Below are 19,113 nucleotides of genomic sequence, written 5' to 3'. Positions count from 1 at the left end.
AAAACAAGAACTTTCTTTCCTGATTAAAAATTAAAAATATTTATTGTATTATGTATTACTATCACACTCAGTATTGAATAACAATAAAACTTACCGAATCCAGAATAATTAGAATAAAGAATTAATCGACTAAACTATTAAATTATTCATTTACATTGCTTATCTAAATGCGTCGCTAAAATTATCTGTACAATATTAATGATAATTAAAATAATAGTTACAATGAGCGTAAGTTTACATTTTAAAAATATAATATGACATACTCTTATTTTTAGGATTATTAATTTTGATGTTAAAAAAAAAAAATAGTACACTTTTGTCATTGAAATAAAAAGTTTCATAGAAAGAGCTTCAATGATTGCCTATAGTTTCATAAAAATACATGAAGCACAATTCATCACCACGATTAAAAACATTATAATTTCTGAATAATCTGTGTCATGACATAATCTAACTATTATTTTCTTTTCAAATAAATATCATTATTAATATAATTATTTATCAGTTTTTATTGTATAGTCTAATTATATTAATTAATGATTTTTCTACTAATTATCAAGATAATTCAGTTCTTTTGTAAGCATGTTATTTTCTTACTTATTAGCTTATTAGTAACAAATTTAATAACGATAAAAAAAATGTGTCAGCTCCGACGCACGACTGAAGTTAACTCTTTACGAACGATTATTATGACATTTATACAAATTCGAAATGATAAATACATGCATCTTTAAAAACAATAAAAGCATAATTAAATGGGTGTATCAAAAAACTGACAAATTTTTTTTTGCAAATGATCATGAAATTTTGATCAAAAGAATAATAAAATAAAAGATCCTGTTAAAATTTGAATTCTGAATATTGATATTTAGGCATTTTTTTGATAAAAAAATTGAACAGTTGGTTACGAAAAAGGTAAAAAACTATTCTTTATAATTTTGCCGGAAATGAAAGAAAAACTACCAATTTAGGATATCTCAACTTTAATCTCAAATAACTTATGAAAATGTGAATTTATTGAAAAAATCATGGAAGATATTTTTTGCAAAACATTCAACTTCATTTAAAAAATATGTGTAATCCACATTAAGGGTGTTTCAATTTTTTAGGCGACTTTTTTTCAACAGCTTGAAAAAACAGGCTGAAAAAACTTGCATGAAGGTGAGAACAGAAGCCTGTTCAAAGGGAGTGGAGCTCTTAATATTAATATTTAGAGGTGTCTGTCCCCTAATTTTTTTCCATTTCCCATTTAGAGGAAATAACATAGGAAAAAAATTATTTTTTTTTTTTCATTTATTTTTCTAGCTCAGCATACGCACCTCATATAAATAAGTCTATAGCATATTCTTGTAGGGTGACGCTCTACAAAAAAAAGGTCTCTTACACTTTTTATCATAAAGACAGCCGTTTCATAAAAAAAAAATTATTCAGACACGTAAACTTCTAAGTATGGTATAAAATTTTGATTATTCAAGTATTAAACTGATACAAATTAATTTATTACTATCTTGAAAATTATTTTTATATGTAAAATTGGTTCTTAATAAAAAGCTGCTAACATTTTCATAAAGCTAAAAAAAAAAGATTACTCATGTATCAGAATTTTTTCTTCTTTATTTACATTTACTGTAAAAGAAAAATCCTGACCCGAGTTTAATGAATTAAACTTTCTTAAAAGTTTCACAGGAATTATCAATTTATTACTCTACACGGAGGAAAGATAAGTTTGGAAAATGTCAGAAAAGTGCACGTCTTATAACGCTCATTTATCACAAAAATCTGGAAAACAGGTTGACCCTAAAGGCTATCCACTGCAACTTCCGCTAATTCCACATACTAAGCACTTTAGAATTGCACTTATGAGGGTTTTGAGCTTCTTCCCAAGGAAGTCAAAGTCTGATAAAAAGTTTCGATTTATTCGTTAATTCATTCAAGAGTTTATTGCGCTTCGAAAGTTCAAAAATAGTGTTCTTTTTGAAACGAATAATCGAGAATTTTTATCGAGGCTTTTGACGAAGGCTCCATAATGACCTGCGCCTGGCGGAGAGGCCAAAGGCTGGCGATCAGCGCATTTTCCCAGGCTGGTGATATAGGCGTGCAGTTGCGGGGACGCAAACCCTCCAGTGTCCGCTATCCCGATGAACCGTGGTGAATTCGATAAGTGCCATTCTTCCCTGCGTGAATAATAAGAAAACTTTAAGTTGACGTTTAACTTCGGGTCAATGTTAGCAGAAATGCAAACTATTTTTAAGGCTGACAAAATAATTTTTAAGGCAATATAGAGCAATTTGACTCAGTTGATTGTCAAGAAACTAACCTTAAGCACGACTAAGTTTACGTCTGGTATGGGCTGCACAGCATCAAGCTGTCAAGGTCCTGGCTATGGACGCCAGTGCCGCGCTGATAAAGACTATCGAACTGACTATGAATGCGGCCAAAACAAAGAACTGAAGTGCGGACACCTCCTGCGCGTTAATATTAGGCACTCGACTCAGGCTCATCGGACCTTCAACGTATTTCGTTGAAAGTCACCGAAGTGGCTATCCATGAGTCGACGGCCTGCTCAAACTAGAAACGATTTGGCGGAATATTGCTATCTGGTGTTTAAAAATTAACTAAATAAACCGAGGTCATGCTCGAGACGATGCCATTTATCATTACTCTCTCATAAAATTTTCAAACTGGCGGCTATAACTGAACATCGATTCGGCTAAAGTAGGCTTCAAAAAAAAAAAAAAAAAAAAAAAAAAAAAAAAAAAAAACAACTCATCGTCAGTAATTTAAAATCATGTGATGATAAAAATTTGAATTTAAAATTAATTTCAACTAAATAAATTATTTAGCACTACAATAAAAATATCAATTGTCAAAAATAAATATACTTACAATATTTTAGAAAAACTAATAATTACTTTCACGGAAGATTGAATTTTCATAATATTAAATAAATCTATTTTCATCACTGGAACTCCTATAAATTAATTTACATCAATTTAAGATAAAATTGATTCGACAATTATGAATTATTGCCATAATCCAGCATAATTCCCATAAAAATTTGCTGGAAGTGGTCCACCAGCTGTGAATAGACGAGTACCGGATGCATCGTAGCAGTGTGTATATATTGCTGGTGTATATTTTACATTTTGAACACCGTCCATGAATTCTTCATCTGGAAACTATCAATAGGAAATTTATAATGATATTATTTTAAATATTATCTTTGAATTTTATAAATAAAATAGAGCTGTTTAATTTATTCAATTAAGCAGGCTAATAAAGTTCAATTAGTAAGCTCAATTATTTTAACATAGTACCCGTAAACGCGAAATAAATTAATCTTGCTTAAATTAATCAGCCAAATTTTTTTACTAATGAACCCAGTAAAGTCTGATATCTGGCTTAGTCTTTTAAATTGTACAGCTCTAAATGAATAAGTATTGGAGAATATTACAACGTATCCTTTAGAAGCCTTCAAAACTACAGTTCGATTAGAATTTATTGACGATTCTAAATACTTTTGAGCTCTGACATCATAAAACATTAACATTCCTAATCCTGTACCAATTGTAGCACAGACCCTTGAAAACTAGCAGACCGTATTCCGCAACCAGTATACCTAGAATATGTTTTGATAGTTATTAATGACAATTAATTTTTCATTTTAATTAAAAAAAAAAAAAATGCATAATTTAATAGCAATTATGAAAAAATAAAAATAAATTGATAAACATTGATACATACCTAGATGGAATTTTTTTAATTGGTTGAAGTGTTCGTGCATCCAATAAAAGAGTATATGAGCGACATCCGACTGCATACACACCACCATCTTGAACAGCTAAACAAACATTTTCTTGGCATGCTGGAAGCTTTCTTGATATTTTTTGTTTGAACGTTTCAGCAGACCAAATATGTATGTAACAATTTAAAGATAATGCAGCAATTTCATTAATAGCTTTATTGAACACCAATGCACGAACTTTCTGCGCTGATCGACATTCTTTTACGCAAACTGGTTGAATTGATCTGTTAATATCATATCAGAATTTACAATTAACCAAAGCTGATAGTAAATTAAAAAAATGAATGCTCATTAATTAACTCAGTATTAACTCACTCAGGCTTTGGGACATCTGCTTTGTCCGAAGCAGTCGCAAGTTCGTTATTTATATGCCATAATGTCATTTTAGTGTCTCTCGAACCTGATACTAAAAATTCGTCGTCGAGCCAACACATATCGAACACCCAATCTCTGTGGCCATTTTCTCCAACACATACAGGATCTAAGGTTGGCAATCGATAAATGGCTATTTCATTGCAATTTCTACCTCCAGTACTTAATAATGTTCTACAATAAATTAAAAAAAAAGTTTTACCAATGTATTATTTACTTAAACTAACTACTTTGATAGGTTTAATAAAATCTACATTGTTTCATAGACATCATAAATTTGACTCCACTCTCGTTAATGATTATTGAATGGCAATGATAATTTTTTGTAAATCTCAAAAACTAGAGACAAATTTTTTAAAAATATGAATTGTTAATAGAAAATAACTGCTATTTATTTTTAAACTTGATTGGATATAATTATTAATAAACTTGATAACTTACGGTACTAAAGTTAACATCTTTGATAATTTTTCTAACATTAAAATTTTTATTTCTTCGAAATCGAAAGATTTTCAACACCTTAATGAAAAATTAATACCTGTTAAAATAGTATAGGTATAACCACCCGGAAAAATTTGGAAATTCGCGTCTTCATAGTTTTTTATAAATTATTAATAAGGGGGTTAAATTAACAAAAACAATCATGATTAAAAGCGAGTACGCGATAGTTTGTAATAAAGGCATCACTAAGAAAATAAAATTACAAAAAAAAAAAAAAAAAAATTCCGTAAGGTAAAAGCCCCAATAGATGATCATGTACCAGTATATGATCACTCCATGTATTTGTATACCTATATTTGTGAATATAGATATACAAATACATGGAGTGATCATATACTGATACGTGATCATCTATTGGGGCTTTAACCTTATAGGAATTAAAATAAATTATGAATGATTTTTTAAGAGCGGTTTATAGTTGATTTTCAAACGTGTTTTTCTCATGTATGTGATAAAATTTCGAAAAAAAACGCTCCGCTCTTCGATAGATAATTTAATTATCTATCGAAGAGCAAAGCGCTTTTTTGGAAAATTTTCATTTATTTATGCATAAAATGCGTTTTAAGATTCTATTTGTTGTACAAGTATGACAGAGATACTTTCGTTTGTCCAATAGGGGGCGAGAGAGAGGAAAAATGTAAACCCTTCTTAAACAAAACCAAAAAACGATCAGGTGTCCGCTGATTTTAGTAACATTGATAACTTTTAAGATTTAAACTATTAGCCAACTTTGAACTTGATATTAAGTGATAAATAATCTAATTATAATAAAAAATTTACCTCGATGGATTAATTTGAACAGAATGTATACCAGACTGTTGTTCAACAGTTGCGGCATTATTCGTACTTGCATTACGACCGTATAACGACGGTATTTGATCTAATTTTTGTGTAGCTACATCATAAACCATAAGTTTATTACATTTGGTACCAAAAACTACTTGTCTATCACTCAACCACTGTGAACAAAATACCTTGTTCATATTAGTTAAAGTGATAGGATATTCTTTAAATAAATCATGAGTCAATATATGTCTTGAACCATATTCTTGATTAATTTTTCTAACTTCTTTAGTATTTGTTTCCCGTGCACGAACATAATCTACAAAATTAAATGATGTTTTTAAATACTGACGACCTTCCATAACAGTTTCTTCTTCATCATCACTTGATTCATAGCAAACAAAGTCTTCAGGCTTATCTGGCTTACGATTTCTATCTAACCGTAATGCAAGTCTGAAAATAAATCATTTACATAGTTAATAAATAACCAACCAACAAAAACCATGATTATTTAAATTTACACTCACCTACGGCTCCTACGTTCTTCGAGTCTTGTTAAGCTTGCACAAGTTGGATGTTTTCCATAAACTCGCATTCGCATTGTCTCAGCCATTGCGTTTACCAATTATTTATATATTCTCAGTAATAATTTTTTTTTATAATACTTTTCTTTGTTAAGTAGATTGATCAAACTAATTACTTACTACTTATTAATAAACAAAGTATTTCTTCCGCATAAATTTGAATAACTATAAAAGAAAAAAAAAGTTTCACAATGTGGAAAAAAATTATCATTTATTTAGTTGAAAGATAAAAAAAAATAAGTATAATCTTATACAAAAATGTGAAGCTTAGCTTGTCAAAAAAAAATTCTGAGACTGAAAATAATTAAACCCTGATATAAAATACTCACCTAATTCAATGAAGATAACAAAAAAAAACAAAGTTGTATTGTAATTAACAATTGCCAAGCCCGTAACTGTTTCACAAGCCGTTCTTATGTATAAAACTTGAATTTTTATGATATACTAAATTATAATTCTCAGTGGACTTCGTGGCATGTGAATTTTAGTTACGTATTTTTAATTGTTACTAAAGTCGTTGCCTTACTTTTAATAATATAAATAAAGGATATTATTATGTACATTATCAGAACATATTAAAATGCACAAAGCTTAAAAAATTTCACAAGTAACACACCACGAAGCCTTTACAATACTAGACAATTACGAGCGCCATGTTGAGATTGGCTAACTTCGATTTGATCATGACAGTAGCAGCGCCCTGGCTATAGGAACCTTGCGGCAAATAAAGAGGCAGCACTTCTGTCGAAACGACGCCCCCTGTTGTTGAATTTATGTTTAAACTGGCAAAAATATTAAACCAAAGCAATGTAATAATTCATGAAATATTAAAAAATTAATAAAATTTAGCTTTTTGACCAGGAGTACTCGACTGTATTAAAAACAAAAACAATTCAGAATAGAGAAGGGTAAGAAAAATCGATTAATCGAACATCGATGTTTTTTATGCGATAGTCGATTCTTTTTTCTCGATGTTTTTGTAAGAAAAATTTTGAAAATGAAAAAAAATTTCGCTTTTCACAATCAGAATCTTTTAATATTTATCTAGAATAACAACAATGTCTCGTTCAGCAGTGTATTGGAAAAGACGAAGATTCAATAAAATATTGAGACTCGGTTAAAAACGCTTTTCCAAAATTATTCGTGGTAGCCATGAAATTATTGTGCGTTGTTGCAACGTCTGTTCGATCAAAACGTTTATTTTCCAAAACTAGGGGCATAAAAACATAACGTAGAAACAAATTAACTGCTTCAAATCTTAATCAATTTGTATTTTTAAGTTCATTAAGGGGGAAAATACGTATACAGGTTTAAAAAAATTCAATTTTTTTTTTTTTATAAATCGCTTGTAAAACTATTCAAAAGTATAGATTGAAAATTTCAAGTCAAAATTTCTATTCGTTCAAAATTTATAAGAGATTTAGTAATTACTTTATACTATTTTACATTAACTTTTTCTGTCACTTTTTTTTCAAACGCGTTTTTCTCGAAACGAGTTTTTTCAAAACTGTGTGCAGTCTAGCTCAAAGAGTTTTAAACCAATCATCTTGCGATATGGCTTATAATTTTCTTTTCACAATTACCTTAAATATGAACCTCAATCGAAAGCGATATTTTTATTTAAACTATTTTTTTTTAATAAACAATGTATGAAAAAGTGGTAAAAAATCACGACTTAATTTCACAGCCCTCTAAAAAATGCAAATTTTTTATGCAATATCAGCTGATATCTCCGCTATTTGTTTACTTATATTGTTGTTTAATACGAAAAAATACTCATAAATATATGTATAAAATAACCCGATAGTTTCAGTAAATAATATTAATTTTTTATACCTTAAAAAAATTAATGAAAATCAGCATGAAAGCCTTCTACACGTATTTCCCCCCTTAAATGGAGAAAATTAGACGTTTTAACTATTTTTGCACACGAAGCGCGTGAGGTTGTGCTTTATACCTGACACGTCAAGGTTAAGCAATTTTGTGATCTTCAAATGCCTCTATCACAACCATATTTTACTCATACAATAATATAAGTAGATGTACATAGAAAAAACAGTTAAATTAAACCATCTTATTCTTTATAAAATCATTTAATGTTGCTATTTTGAAAAAAAACGTTTCGAAAAAAATTTTACGTGAACGTCCTGATGTCATCCTTATTTTGTATGCACCAACGATTACTCCCGAACAAATAATTCGAGACCGGGCTTTTTTATTAGTTTAATTAAGAATTCGATGAACTGGTAAGAAATTACTTAATTATTTTATTTTATTTTTTTTTAAATCAATTACACAATTTATTTTTTTCTTAAAAAATGAATGAGCGTTATGAGGTGTGCACTTTCGGATTTTCTAAACTTTTTTATACTTATTTTATATAAGACTAATTTATTAATCTAAAAATAATTTTTGAGAAATAATAGTTAAAATTGTTGAGCCTACTGCCTGTTAAAAATTACTATTCTAAAAATAATATTGAAATGTATATTTACGTTAAAAAAAAATAAAATAATTTAATGATAGTAAAATATTAAGTATATTTTCCAGTTATAATCTATGTATTTTTTAAATTTAATTAAAATTTTAGCGGTCTTATTAAACCAATCATCGTAATGTAAGAATAATTTTCAAATAATTGTGTTACCGACATAAAGTAGAAAGTAATCATAGATTTTTTTTATGTTTTTAGTCAATATGTACAAGACAATAGTTGAAAAATTTTTTAATTTATTTAAATAAAACTAAATCGACATATTCATAAAATTACTTTTTCATTATATTTTTAGGTATAAACTTAAAAAATTGACTCTTATAAATTGTTGCATCAATTATTAACATATGTATAATTTTAATAATTATAATAAAAAAAAACTTCGATGACAAAGCACTTTCTAATGTTTCGCATCATGAGTCGTGCAATTCTTACATGCCAGTTACCTCTGTCCATTATTACTTTATTTAAAATTCATCATGGTATTTATATACCGACTGATAATTTTGACGTATTTAGAACCAGCGTCAAAGTTCGTCAACAAAGTACATATATTCTCATTTCAAAATTTTAAATGATACTGAAAACAGCATCTGACTATTTTTGGTTTTATTTAATAACTAAATTAGGACTTAAAAAAATGATAACAATTGTTAGATGCACACTGATTTCAGCATTTGAGACTTCGTAAATAAAAAGAAGAGAAATAAATAACAGAAAAGTAATTTTGTACGAAATTATATACTTAATTCGAAAAATTGTAGCTGTCGTCCGATAATTTTTCAAAAACTTATGAGTAATGGAATTATTATAAAAATACAAATATTAAAAAAAGTACTTGGAAAAACTTGACAATATCCTTTCTGTAAAATTTGTCAGATTATTTTTACAAACATAAAATTTGAAGTTATTTCAAACCTTTAGGGCCAGTTTTTCAACCCCGGGTTTAAGGATTTTATCATTGTGAATATATCTATATATAATATAGGGAGTATTCTACTGTAGAATTTTGAAAAAATCGAAAATTTTTTTTTTTTTCATATTTTCAAAGTTTTGATATTCAAAAATATGTCATTAAAAGGATTTTTCAAAATTCCTATTATTTCATGAGTTATAGCCGTTTTAGTGACGTGGCATCGGTTCCGGTCCGACCGCTACAAGTTAATTGGTGGCAAAGGCGCTGGTAAACTCACTGATAAGCTTATAAATTGTCTTTATGGTTTGGCAATTCGTCGAAATCCAGATTCTGTTGAAGACATGAAGAGAGATGTGTGGGCAACCTACTTTCATAAAATTTCAACTAACGAAAATCCTCAGCACATGAATTGTTCATCTAGTTGGTGCAAGTATCAGAAGGCAATAGAAGACGGCACTATTTTGACGAATTTGACCACAAAAATCCTCCTCTAAATGACAAAGTTTTAGAAGTAATAAAACCAATTTATGAAAGTTTATCAGCTGATTCTTTATTGGAACGATGTTTGGGTTCTGAAACCCAAAATAATAACGAATCTTTGAATTCGTTAATTTGGACTTTTGCTCCGAAGCACATTCACGCTGGACCGAAGACAATTGAAATTGCCACTTTCTTCGCAGTTAGTTTTTAATGAAGGTTTTATACCTATATTAAAAATCTTAGATGTTATGGGAATCATGATTGGCCCAGAAGCTAATGCTTTTGCAGCGAGACGGGATGAAGCGCGTATCGAGCGCTCGGAACTCCGGACTTCAGAGGCGTCAAAGGAGGGTAAAACTGCACGTCTTCACAAGAGAACATCGGAGAATGAGCATTTTGAAGTAGAGGAAGGATTCTTATATGGAGCAGGAATCGCCGATTAAAAATATGTAAGTATTCTGTACCATTCTACAAGTAAAATTGTCGAAAACTTGTCTCAAAACTTTGAACGCGTTTTTCTCGGAACTACTTTTTTCGAGCTGGCGGTAAGGATATCTCGAGTTCTAATGAATTGATTTACTTCAAATTTGAAGAGGATGTTCTCTATACGTCGCTTCATCTTGTGAACCCTGCCCAAAACTATAACTTCTCATTTATTATTTTTAAAAAATTCGGAATTGTTAAAAAAATATAAAAAAAAAAAATTTTTTTTTCAAACTGCCGCCATTTTAAAAAAAAATTTTTTTTTTAACTTATCCAAGAGTTATACGATAGCGGCATCTATAATAATTAAGAATCCGTCTGTTTTTTATGTTTCAGATCACCAGGAGGGTTGGAATAATGCACGCCAGGACACCCTCTTTTTTTTTGACCCCCCACTTTGACTGCTCATAACTTTGTCAATTTTAATTTTTTTTTTAATAATATTTTTATGTAATAATAAAACAACAAATGAAAAAAAAATTGATTGTAAAAATATTTTTTGGTTCCTTAGTACAGCGCTTCTAAAACCGGGCGAAATTCATGCCTCTACAGTAGAATACTCCCTTAAACCCGAGGTTGAAAAACTGGCCCTTAAAAAATGCTTTATTTGCTAATTTATATATGAAATAAATATACTTATTTAATATGATAAGTGTTAAAATTGAATTTTTTATATTCTTTTGCTATTATACCTATTTTCCAAAAATTAATGACGATATTGATCGTTTAATACTAACCAATCAACGACAATAACAATAATAAAAATAGTAAAATGAGTTTTAAATAAATTTATTTAAGAGCTCTTAGGTTTACGTTACTATACTGAAACAACTACATGACGTTCTTGTACGAATTTTTATTGGTTCATTTCACTTTATCATAATTTGTATTTGACCAATGAGATTTTATTCTATGTAATGGTTAATTCCATGACTGTGAACTTAGCCGACAACCGACAATCGAAAATTTTGACAATCGATATTTCAGCGAGAAAATCGATTTTTTTAAATTAAAAAAATAGCAGTTCTTTTTCTGAATACTTAAAAGTGCATTTATTTGTAAATGAAATATGATTTTTTTTTCGCGATGAAATTTTGAAAATAAAACTTTGACGAGTGCTCTAATCAACACTTTTAGATAAAAAAATCTGAAATTGAGTACTAACCTTTTTTTTTAATAAATTTAGACCTGCATTTAATTATTTTTTTTGAAAAATCACTAGAACGTTGGGCAAGCAATAAAAATTAAAAAAAGAAAAAATTAGGAAAAATAAAAAAATGCAGGCCTTTATTACACCCAAATCTACAACTGCATTTTTTCAGAATTCAATTTTTTTTATTTCCTACCAAATTATCAATTTTTTTCTAAATAAAAGATTCTTTTTTTGGATATATATTTAGTTTACAAGCTCACTTTACTAAAATAATACATGAAATTCACTCAATTTTCGAAAAACTACACCTGCATTTTTATAAATTTAGGTTTTATTCATAAAAATTATATTTTAAACAAAAAAAACTTTTTTTTTGTCAATTTAATTCAATGTTTATATATATATATATATATATATATATATATATACTATATTTTTGACCCGGCAAACGTTGTTTTGCCATATAAATAATTTCCTAGTAATTTCTAGTGTAGACAAAAAATAGCTTACTTATTGTAGGTTGTATGTATGTTAGAATGTGTATATTGTATGTATGTAAGAATGTGGTATATGCGTGAAATAAGCATGGAGCGCTGTGAACGATGAGGGAATATAAAAATAACAAAAGGCAAACATTATTTTTAAGTTATTATAATTTATTCCTTAAAATTATATATCATTAATTAAACAATTACGACAGTAACACTATTAAACAATATCAATCTCTTAATGCTATAGCGTGAACAATATTTTTTGTTAGTCCATCTTTAGCTAACACAAACAAACTGGATGGTTTACCCACTCGAGAGCATGCCACGTATAATTGTTCGTGTGAAAAACATGGTGTTCTCAAATCTAATCCACAAACAGACATCGTTTGACCTTGGGATTTGTTGATAGTCATTGCAAATGCCAATCTAATCGGAAACTGAATACGTTTGAATTGAATTGGCACATCTGTAGGTATAATAGGAATCCGTGGTATGAGTATATTTTCACCTCTGAACTTGCCATTTAAAATCCTGGCTTCGATCACGTTTTTCATTAATTTTTGAATGACTAATCGCGTACCGTTGCACAGCCGGGGCGGGTTCAAATTACGAAGCAAGATAATTGGAGATCCAACCTTTAATTGTAAATTATGCGGTGGCATGCCTGGCAAATCCAGTGAGTTCAAAAACTCTGTGGGAAAATTTACTGCTTCGCTGTCGTCGCAAACTGTATCAATAGATTTATATGATACCAAGTTCCCTGGCAACAACATTTGTATCTTCAGATTTAAATTGTCAACGTCTACATTTTTTGCCGCTAAAATCGCTCTTTCTGCAAGCCACTCATGATTTATGTACTGTGTGTGTACATCGGGAAATATTTGTTCAATGAGAGTATCTTGCGAATCAGCGATTGTGCAGAAATCGGTCGGTAATTTTACGTATCCAGTTTCATCTATAGCAACTTTTCCATCACCGATATCTAAGAGTTGTTTTGAAAATGTTTCAGCGGATGGATCTTGAAGCATTTGAATGCGCATATTTATTTTTAGCTGTAATTTTTCAACATTACGCCACAATGGAGATGATTTTAAGCAAGCGTTGATCTCATCAGCGTATGTTAAACGTGGAATGACTGGAAGTGTTTGTCTGAAATCACCTGAAAGGACCAACAGAGTTCCGCCAAACAGTTTGTCACTGTTTTTAATATATTTCAATGTCCTGTTCAACGCCTCAAGTGAATGTTTGTGTGCCATAGTACATTCATCCCAAATAATAATTTTACACCGTTTCAGCACAGTGGCCATGGACGATTGTTTCTTAATGTTGCATACTGCGTCAGGGTTATTCTGAATATTTAGTGGCAGCTTAAATACTGAATGAGCTGTTCTACCTCCATCCAATAAAGTTGCTGCAATGCCCGATGATGCAACGGCCAATGCGATGCCATTATTTGATCGTATTTCAGCAAGAATTAGCGAAATAACGAATGTTTTGCCAGTTCCACCCGGTGCATCCAAAAAGAAGAACCCACCTTGTCCAGCTGAAACTGCGAGCATAATGCGATCATAAATGGTTCTTTGTTCCTCATTCATTAGTGGGACATTGCGGGCAACAATCGCTGCCATTTCTACAGTACTGTACTGCAGTTCACGATTCATTTCAGTATTCATTAAATCAGTTGCACCTCGATTTGGCGAATTCATACCGAAATGACTGAGTGGTAAGTTGGCAATGACAATGCAAAGATCCCCAATAGCAATCAATGCTTCATTGTACATTTCGTCGCTGAATGTTATGGTTAGATCGTGGCACCGTATACGATGTTGATGCAATATATCATCAGTCATTGAATCTTTGTGATTTTCCCATAATATCTGTGCTCGGGCTGGGAAACATGTAGTCAACACTATAGCGAATAGTAGACGAATTTGTATTGCTGTACAGTTCAATGCTGCTTCAGCAAGCATACATTCCCACTGATTATCATCTTCTAGCAAGCCGAGTGCAAGGCATGCATCTTTATACGTTGTATACTGTTGCCCATTCACTTTACGTATATCTTGAAATGACAATGGGCCAGTAACATTAACCAACAATAGTCGGAGATAAAAGCACTCAGTCTATCTTGGATTCACTGTAAATACTCGCCCCAAGGCGTTTGATTTGAATAAATTGGGGCATGCTTCAACTGGTGAGCCTTGCTTGCGGGGTATCCATTGTTTTGTTTGAGCCCATGTGAAATAGCGTGGTACTTGTGAATAGAGTAAAGTACGTGCAAAGGCACCAAAATCATCCGCACGATTACACAATTCAAAAAATTCCGTGAGTGTAGTTTTTGGTGGATTTATAGCACGATCAATCGCTGTCTCGTTCGTGAAATATACACGCTGACCATTTTCAAGATGAACGGCTAACTGAACAACTACTGGATCTTGTTCATGAATTGGAAAACCAAAGATACGCCAAACAGCTTCATTGGAGCTGATGTACCGACCTATTTGGTAGAGCGTTATTTCATCGTTTTTATTTACTGGAGGAGCATTCACATTGGTATTTTCCACTCTAAACACAGCCATATCACTGCCTTTATGGACATACTTGCAAATGTATTTGATGCTCTTCACAGAACTGCAGAACTCAACATTAATATGAGCATTATATGTCTTGCTCAGCAGAGGCGAATATATGGCACCACCCAACGATTGTCAATATCAATGTCTGTGTTGATGATATTTTTAATAAATGATTGTCCGCCATTTTCAGGATTTCTTCGACGATATATTGGGTATCCGTCGACATTTGTGACCGTATCATTGGTAAAATCTTTAGGGAAATTTTTAGTACATTTTCCATCAGCCATGCAAGGTGATGAACTATTAAGAGTACCACATGGACCATGAATCATGTTTGTTGTAACAATATCAAACAGCAGTTGGTCAGTGGATGGATCTGGAATTTCCGCAGAAATGATACTATCGATTTCTTCAGGACGGATTTTGTCGATGAACCAAACAAAAATGTGTGCATGAGGTAATCCTCTCTTTTGCCACTCAACCGAATACATCCAGCAACGTGTGGGACCAAATACATGTGATTTAGTAATGAAACTTATTAAAGACTTCAACTTTTGTCTGAACACACGTGCTGTAATGTCATGGCGATGTATTGCATTTTGGCCAGGCAGTGGCAAAGATGTAATCTCTGGCCATTTTGGATTACATGTGAACGTGATAAATAAACATGGTCGTCCATATTCGCGCATGAAAGTCAGAGCATCCTGTATATATTCTTGCATATGACGTGGACTGCCTACGTACGATGATGGTAAAATGACATGGTTACCAATTTCGGCGACGTCGGCGTTGTTGTTGATAGCGTCTCGCAAATGAATGTACTCTTCCGCGTGCAGCTTTTGTTGATTATATCGTAAGTATCGTAGTCGTTCGCTCTCAATCTTCGCGTACATGTCGACCATGAATTGTTGACAAAGCTCACGACATCGTAAAATGACGTTGTCCAGGCCACGTCTAATCATTAATCGGTACGCATAATAATCCTTTGAGCTAACGTTCTTGTTTGTTTCAGCTCCTGTAATATTTGTTCATAAAAATTAATTTAAATTTATTACGTTCAATAATTTAATTGTTTTGTTAAATGATTAATGATCAAATTAATAATCAATGAAGTACCTGATACGGGATCTCGTTGTTTTATGTTTATGCAATATCCGTCTTGTCCCTTCCAGAATATTAGCGGATATTGGAGAGCGTCATATGAACGATGTGTGTCAGCAATGAACTGACGATTATTATTTCTTCTACGAATCACAATTTCTCGTGCAGCTGTACAATCGCCAACCATGATTCCAGCAACATCATCAACAACGGGTGCATTGAATCTACGAATATGCTCTCCAGCTGGTGTTTTATCAGGATTAATGACGATAGCGTGATTATCGCTTTATAATTGGTGCATATGTGATTTGAATATTTTCAACAACTCGTTGTGCTCGTTCAAAAGAGCATCTAGCTCGCTGACGATGCGCCTGGCATAAAGTGAATCAAGGTTATTATAATCACAACGTGCATTCACGCGATTGGCAAGTGCGCTTCCGGAATCCTCGCCGCCCATTAAGTAGATTTGTAAGAATTTATGTGGTTCGTTTGGCATTGGCAGCAGTGAGCCCATTTTATGATAAACTTGGCCTCTGATTTTGAATGTAGAATTGAATTGTTGACCATTTGCATTAGTATTTCGAACTATTTCTGTTGCTCCGAACGATGTCATTTGAAAGCATGAATTGAATCTTCGAATTGACTTCAGGAACACGTTAGAATCTGGATCCGTGCCGATGAGTAAGCCGTTCAATGGTTCAGGTGGTGTTTCAATTTCAGGTAGTTGCACTTTTCCTGACGCGCAACACATCTCAGCTGGCTCATTTTTGAATTTCAGAGCATGACAATGCGGACATTCCTTGTCCATAGCACCAATTACCACTTTTGAATGAGCATAATATTCAATATCGGGCTCATACTGGAATGCTAGACGCAGGAATGAATCAGATATAAATGCTCGATGTACCTGTTGTCGTTGTTGGTCATTTGTTCTTCGTCTATTGACTGTGAAACGGCGTGATTGTCGTTGTTCTAATCTTCTGACTTCATTGCGTTCAGCTCGTGTATCTTCTGGCTCTTCTTGATGCAATTGCGCTATTCTGACACGTGCATCAGTATTTTGTTGCTGGATTTGTTCTTCTGTTCTTTCGGATCTGCTATTTCGCAAGTTTCGAGCTTTACTTGTACTGCGGCTCTAATCAGCCCCTTTGCGTTTTCTTGGCATTGCTCACTGTACAAAACATACATAAATAGAATTAATGAAATTATTTAATGATGAAAAATGTTAAAAGTATAATTAGGGCCAGGATTTTTGCCGCAGTTTTGAAATGATTAGTTTTAATTTATGAAATTATAACAACAATATAAGTTTTATGGAAAAATTTTTCAAACAAAAGTAAAAAATTAAATATTATGAAAACATTGTCTCTTATAATTTTTTCATACAACCAATATTTCCATTGACATTTCAAAATAAAGATTCATAATGATTGATTTTTTGGAAACTATGAAAATCTTAATTGTTCAATTACATTTTTTTAATAAAATTAAATTAAAATTACATTTTTATAAGATCAACAACATTTTCGGTATAAATAAAAAAAAGTATACTTACAACACAAAATCCGTTGTTATTGGAAGCTCGTGTCACGTTTTGAGTACTTTTGAAGTTATAAAATCACTTGATTAACTAATCGTGCAAAATACACTCAAAATTGATAATTTAATTATTATTGATAAAATAGGAATGATTAAAAGTTAATATGAGAGTTACACTGAGATAGCAAAATAATAATTGTCAACGTTACTACTACACTTGATGCATAAACAATAATGATGGCCGACAACTGTGTAGGGAGTGAGAAAGAAAGGAGACCGGCATCGTTCTCATCCCTACTCCGTGCTGTTTACTGGGTCAGAAGTGACACCTGTAGACATCTGGCGGGGATAACTAATTAAATGACGATTGATCAGTTTTCGACCGGAAAGGAAAAATGATTAAATTACTAAAATGGCTATTAAAAAATAAGGGTTGATCGTAGAAGGGTGAAAATTGAGGATTGTATGTGTTTTGTATGTTGTATCATAAAAAAATAGAAATTAAAAATTTTGTCTAAAAAATAAAAAAAAAAATTTAGGGGTGGACTACCCCTAACATTTAGGGGGATGAAAAATAGATGTTGGCCGATTCTCATAGATACCGGATAAGCAAAAAAAATTTCATTAAAATCGGTCAAGCCGTTTCGGAGGAGTATGGCAACGAAAACTGTGACACGATAATTTTACATATTAGATATATATATATATATATATATATATATATTTATATATATATATATATATATATATTAGGGTGTGCCAAAATGTAACTTCCGTGGAGAACCTTTTAAAATTGGAATTTTGAGTTCCGCTTTTAACAGGGGCTGCGTTTGGGCATTTCCTGAGATATTTTGGTGTGAAACGATGTATTTGATTTTCATAGAATTTTTTAATAGAAGCTTAGTTTGGGCATTTCCGGCGAAAATTCAAAATTTGGCCGGAAGTGCCCAATTAAATCTCCTGTTAAAAATCGTATAAATAATTAAATGAATCCTCTCACCCGGAAATATCGCAGGAAATGCCGAAACACAGCTGCTGTTAAAAGTGGAACTCAAAATTCCAATTTTAAAAGGTTCTCCACGGAAGTTACATTTTGGCACACCCTAATAATTTCCAAGCTATAGCTCCTACCGACTCCGAATTCAGTAGGAATCTTTCATATGTCAAAGGCTCTCTTAAAATTAATCAGTGGAATTTCACTGATTCCAACCAGTGCATGAGAATTTTACTCGTGAATCAGTGAAATCCACTGATTAAATCAATGAACAAAATATTTGCGCGCATTCGCGCTGTTATATGTCCACTGGTTAAATCAGTGAAAATCTACTGATTCACTAGTGAAATTGTCAAACTACAATTGTCAACTACAGTTACTATAGACATAAAATTTGATAGAACCTCAAAAGAGAAACCCCACAATCCTTATAAAAAATAGAATTTAATGAATTCCGTAGTGAAATGATTTTCATTCTTTGCAGTAGCTATAGCTTGTAAAATGAAATTTTTAATTGTTAGCACGCACCCCCGCAATCCTTGTTGGGGATAGGTTCTCATAAAATCATCTGTTAGATCACTTCTACATCACACATAGAAAATTCCTACCAAATTTGGAACCTTTAGGAGCTATATAGTTTAAAAACGGAAATTTTGCATTTTTAACGCCCGAGCAACACTTCTTGTGAGTGGAATTTCGTAAAATCCGTTCTGAGCTGACCTCTACTCGGCGAAAGAAATATTCCTATTACATTTGAAGTCTCTACCCCTGATGGTTTCAGAAATATCGTGATGAGTCAATACATACCCGGGAAAAAATGATCAGGACTGATCAGACCTGT

At 31.6% G+C, this 19,113-nt stretch overlaps 1 protein-coding gene, 1 long non-coding RNA gene and 1 pseudogene across 2 annotated transcripts; all 3 read right to left on the bottom strand.

The window, feature by feature from the left end:
* Window positions 1–2,920: 2,920 nt before the first annotated feature.
* Window positions 2,921–6,778, bottom strand: LOC123259299 (annotated as a pseudogene).
* Window positions 6,779–14,657: 7,879 nt separating this feature from the next.
* LOC123259319 lies at window positions 14,658–16,662 on the bottom strand. The gene is made up of 2 exons (XM_044719686.1): window positions 15,755–16,662; window positions 14,658–15,653 (listed from the first exon to the last, which is right to left on the bottom strand). The coding sequence occupies exons 1-2, from the start codon at window positions 15,924–15,926 to the stop codon at window positions 14,734–14,736; spliced, it is 1,092 nt and encodes a 363-aa protein (XP_044575621.1). The 5' UTR covers window positions 15,927–16,662; the 3' UTR covers window positions 14,658–14,733.
* Window positions 16,663–16,709: 47 nt separating this feature from the next.
* Window positions 16,710–17,415, bottom strand: LOC123259320. Its single transcript, XR_006508218.1, has 2 exons — window positions 17,295–17,415; window positions 16,710–16,910 (listed from the first exon to the last, which is right to left on the bottom strand). It is a non-coding gene; the product is annotated as an uncharacterized LOC123259320 (long non-coding RNA).
* Between the last annotated feature and the right edge of the window lie 1,698 nt (window positions 17,416–19,113).

Source organism: Cotesia glomerata, linkage group LG2 (assembly GCF_020080835.1).
Source record: "Cotesia glomerata isolate CgM1 linkage group LG2, MPM_Cglom_v2.3, whole genome shotgun sequence".
Lineage (NCBI taxonomy): Eukaryota > Metazoa > Arthropoda > Insecta > Hymenoptera > Braconidae > Cotesia > Cotesia glomerata.
Note: the sequence above shows the minus strand (reverse complement) of the source record. Positions and strands in the feature narration are given on the sequence as shown.

Excerpts from the sequence above, each read along its gene's own strand:
- LOC123259319 (XM_044719686.1), bottom strand. The coding sequence starts at position 15,926 with ATGGTTGGCGATTGTACAGCTGCACGAGAAATTGTGATTCGTAGAAGA. Across the intron at positions 15,654-15,754 it reads ACAACGAGATCCCGTATCAG|GAGCTGAAACAAACAAGAAC; the intron begins GTACTTCATTGA and ends CAAATATTACAG.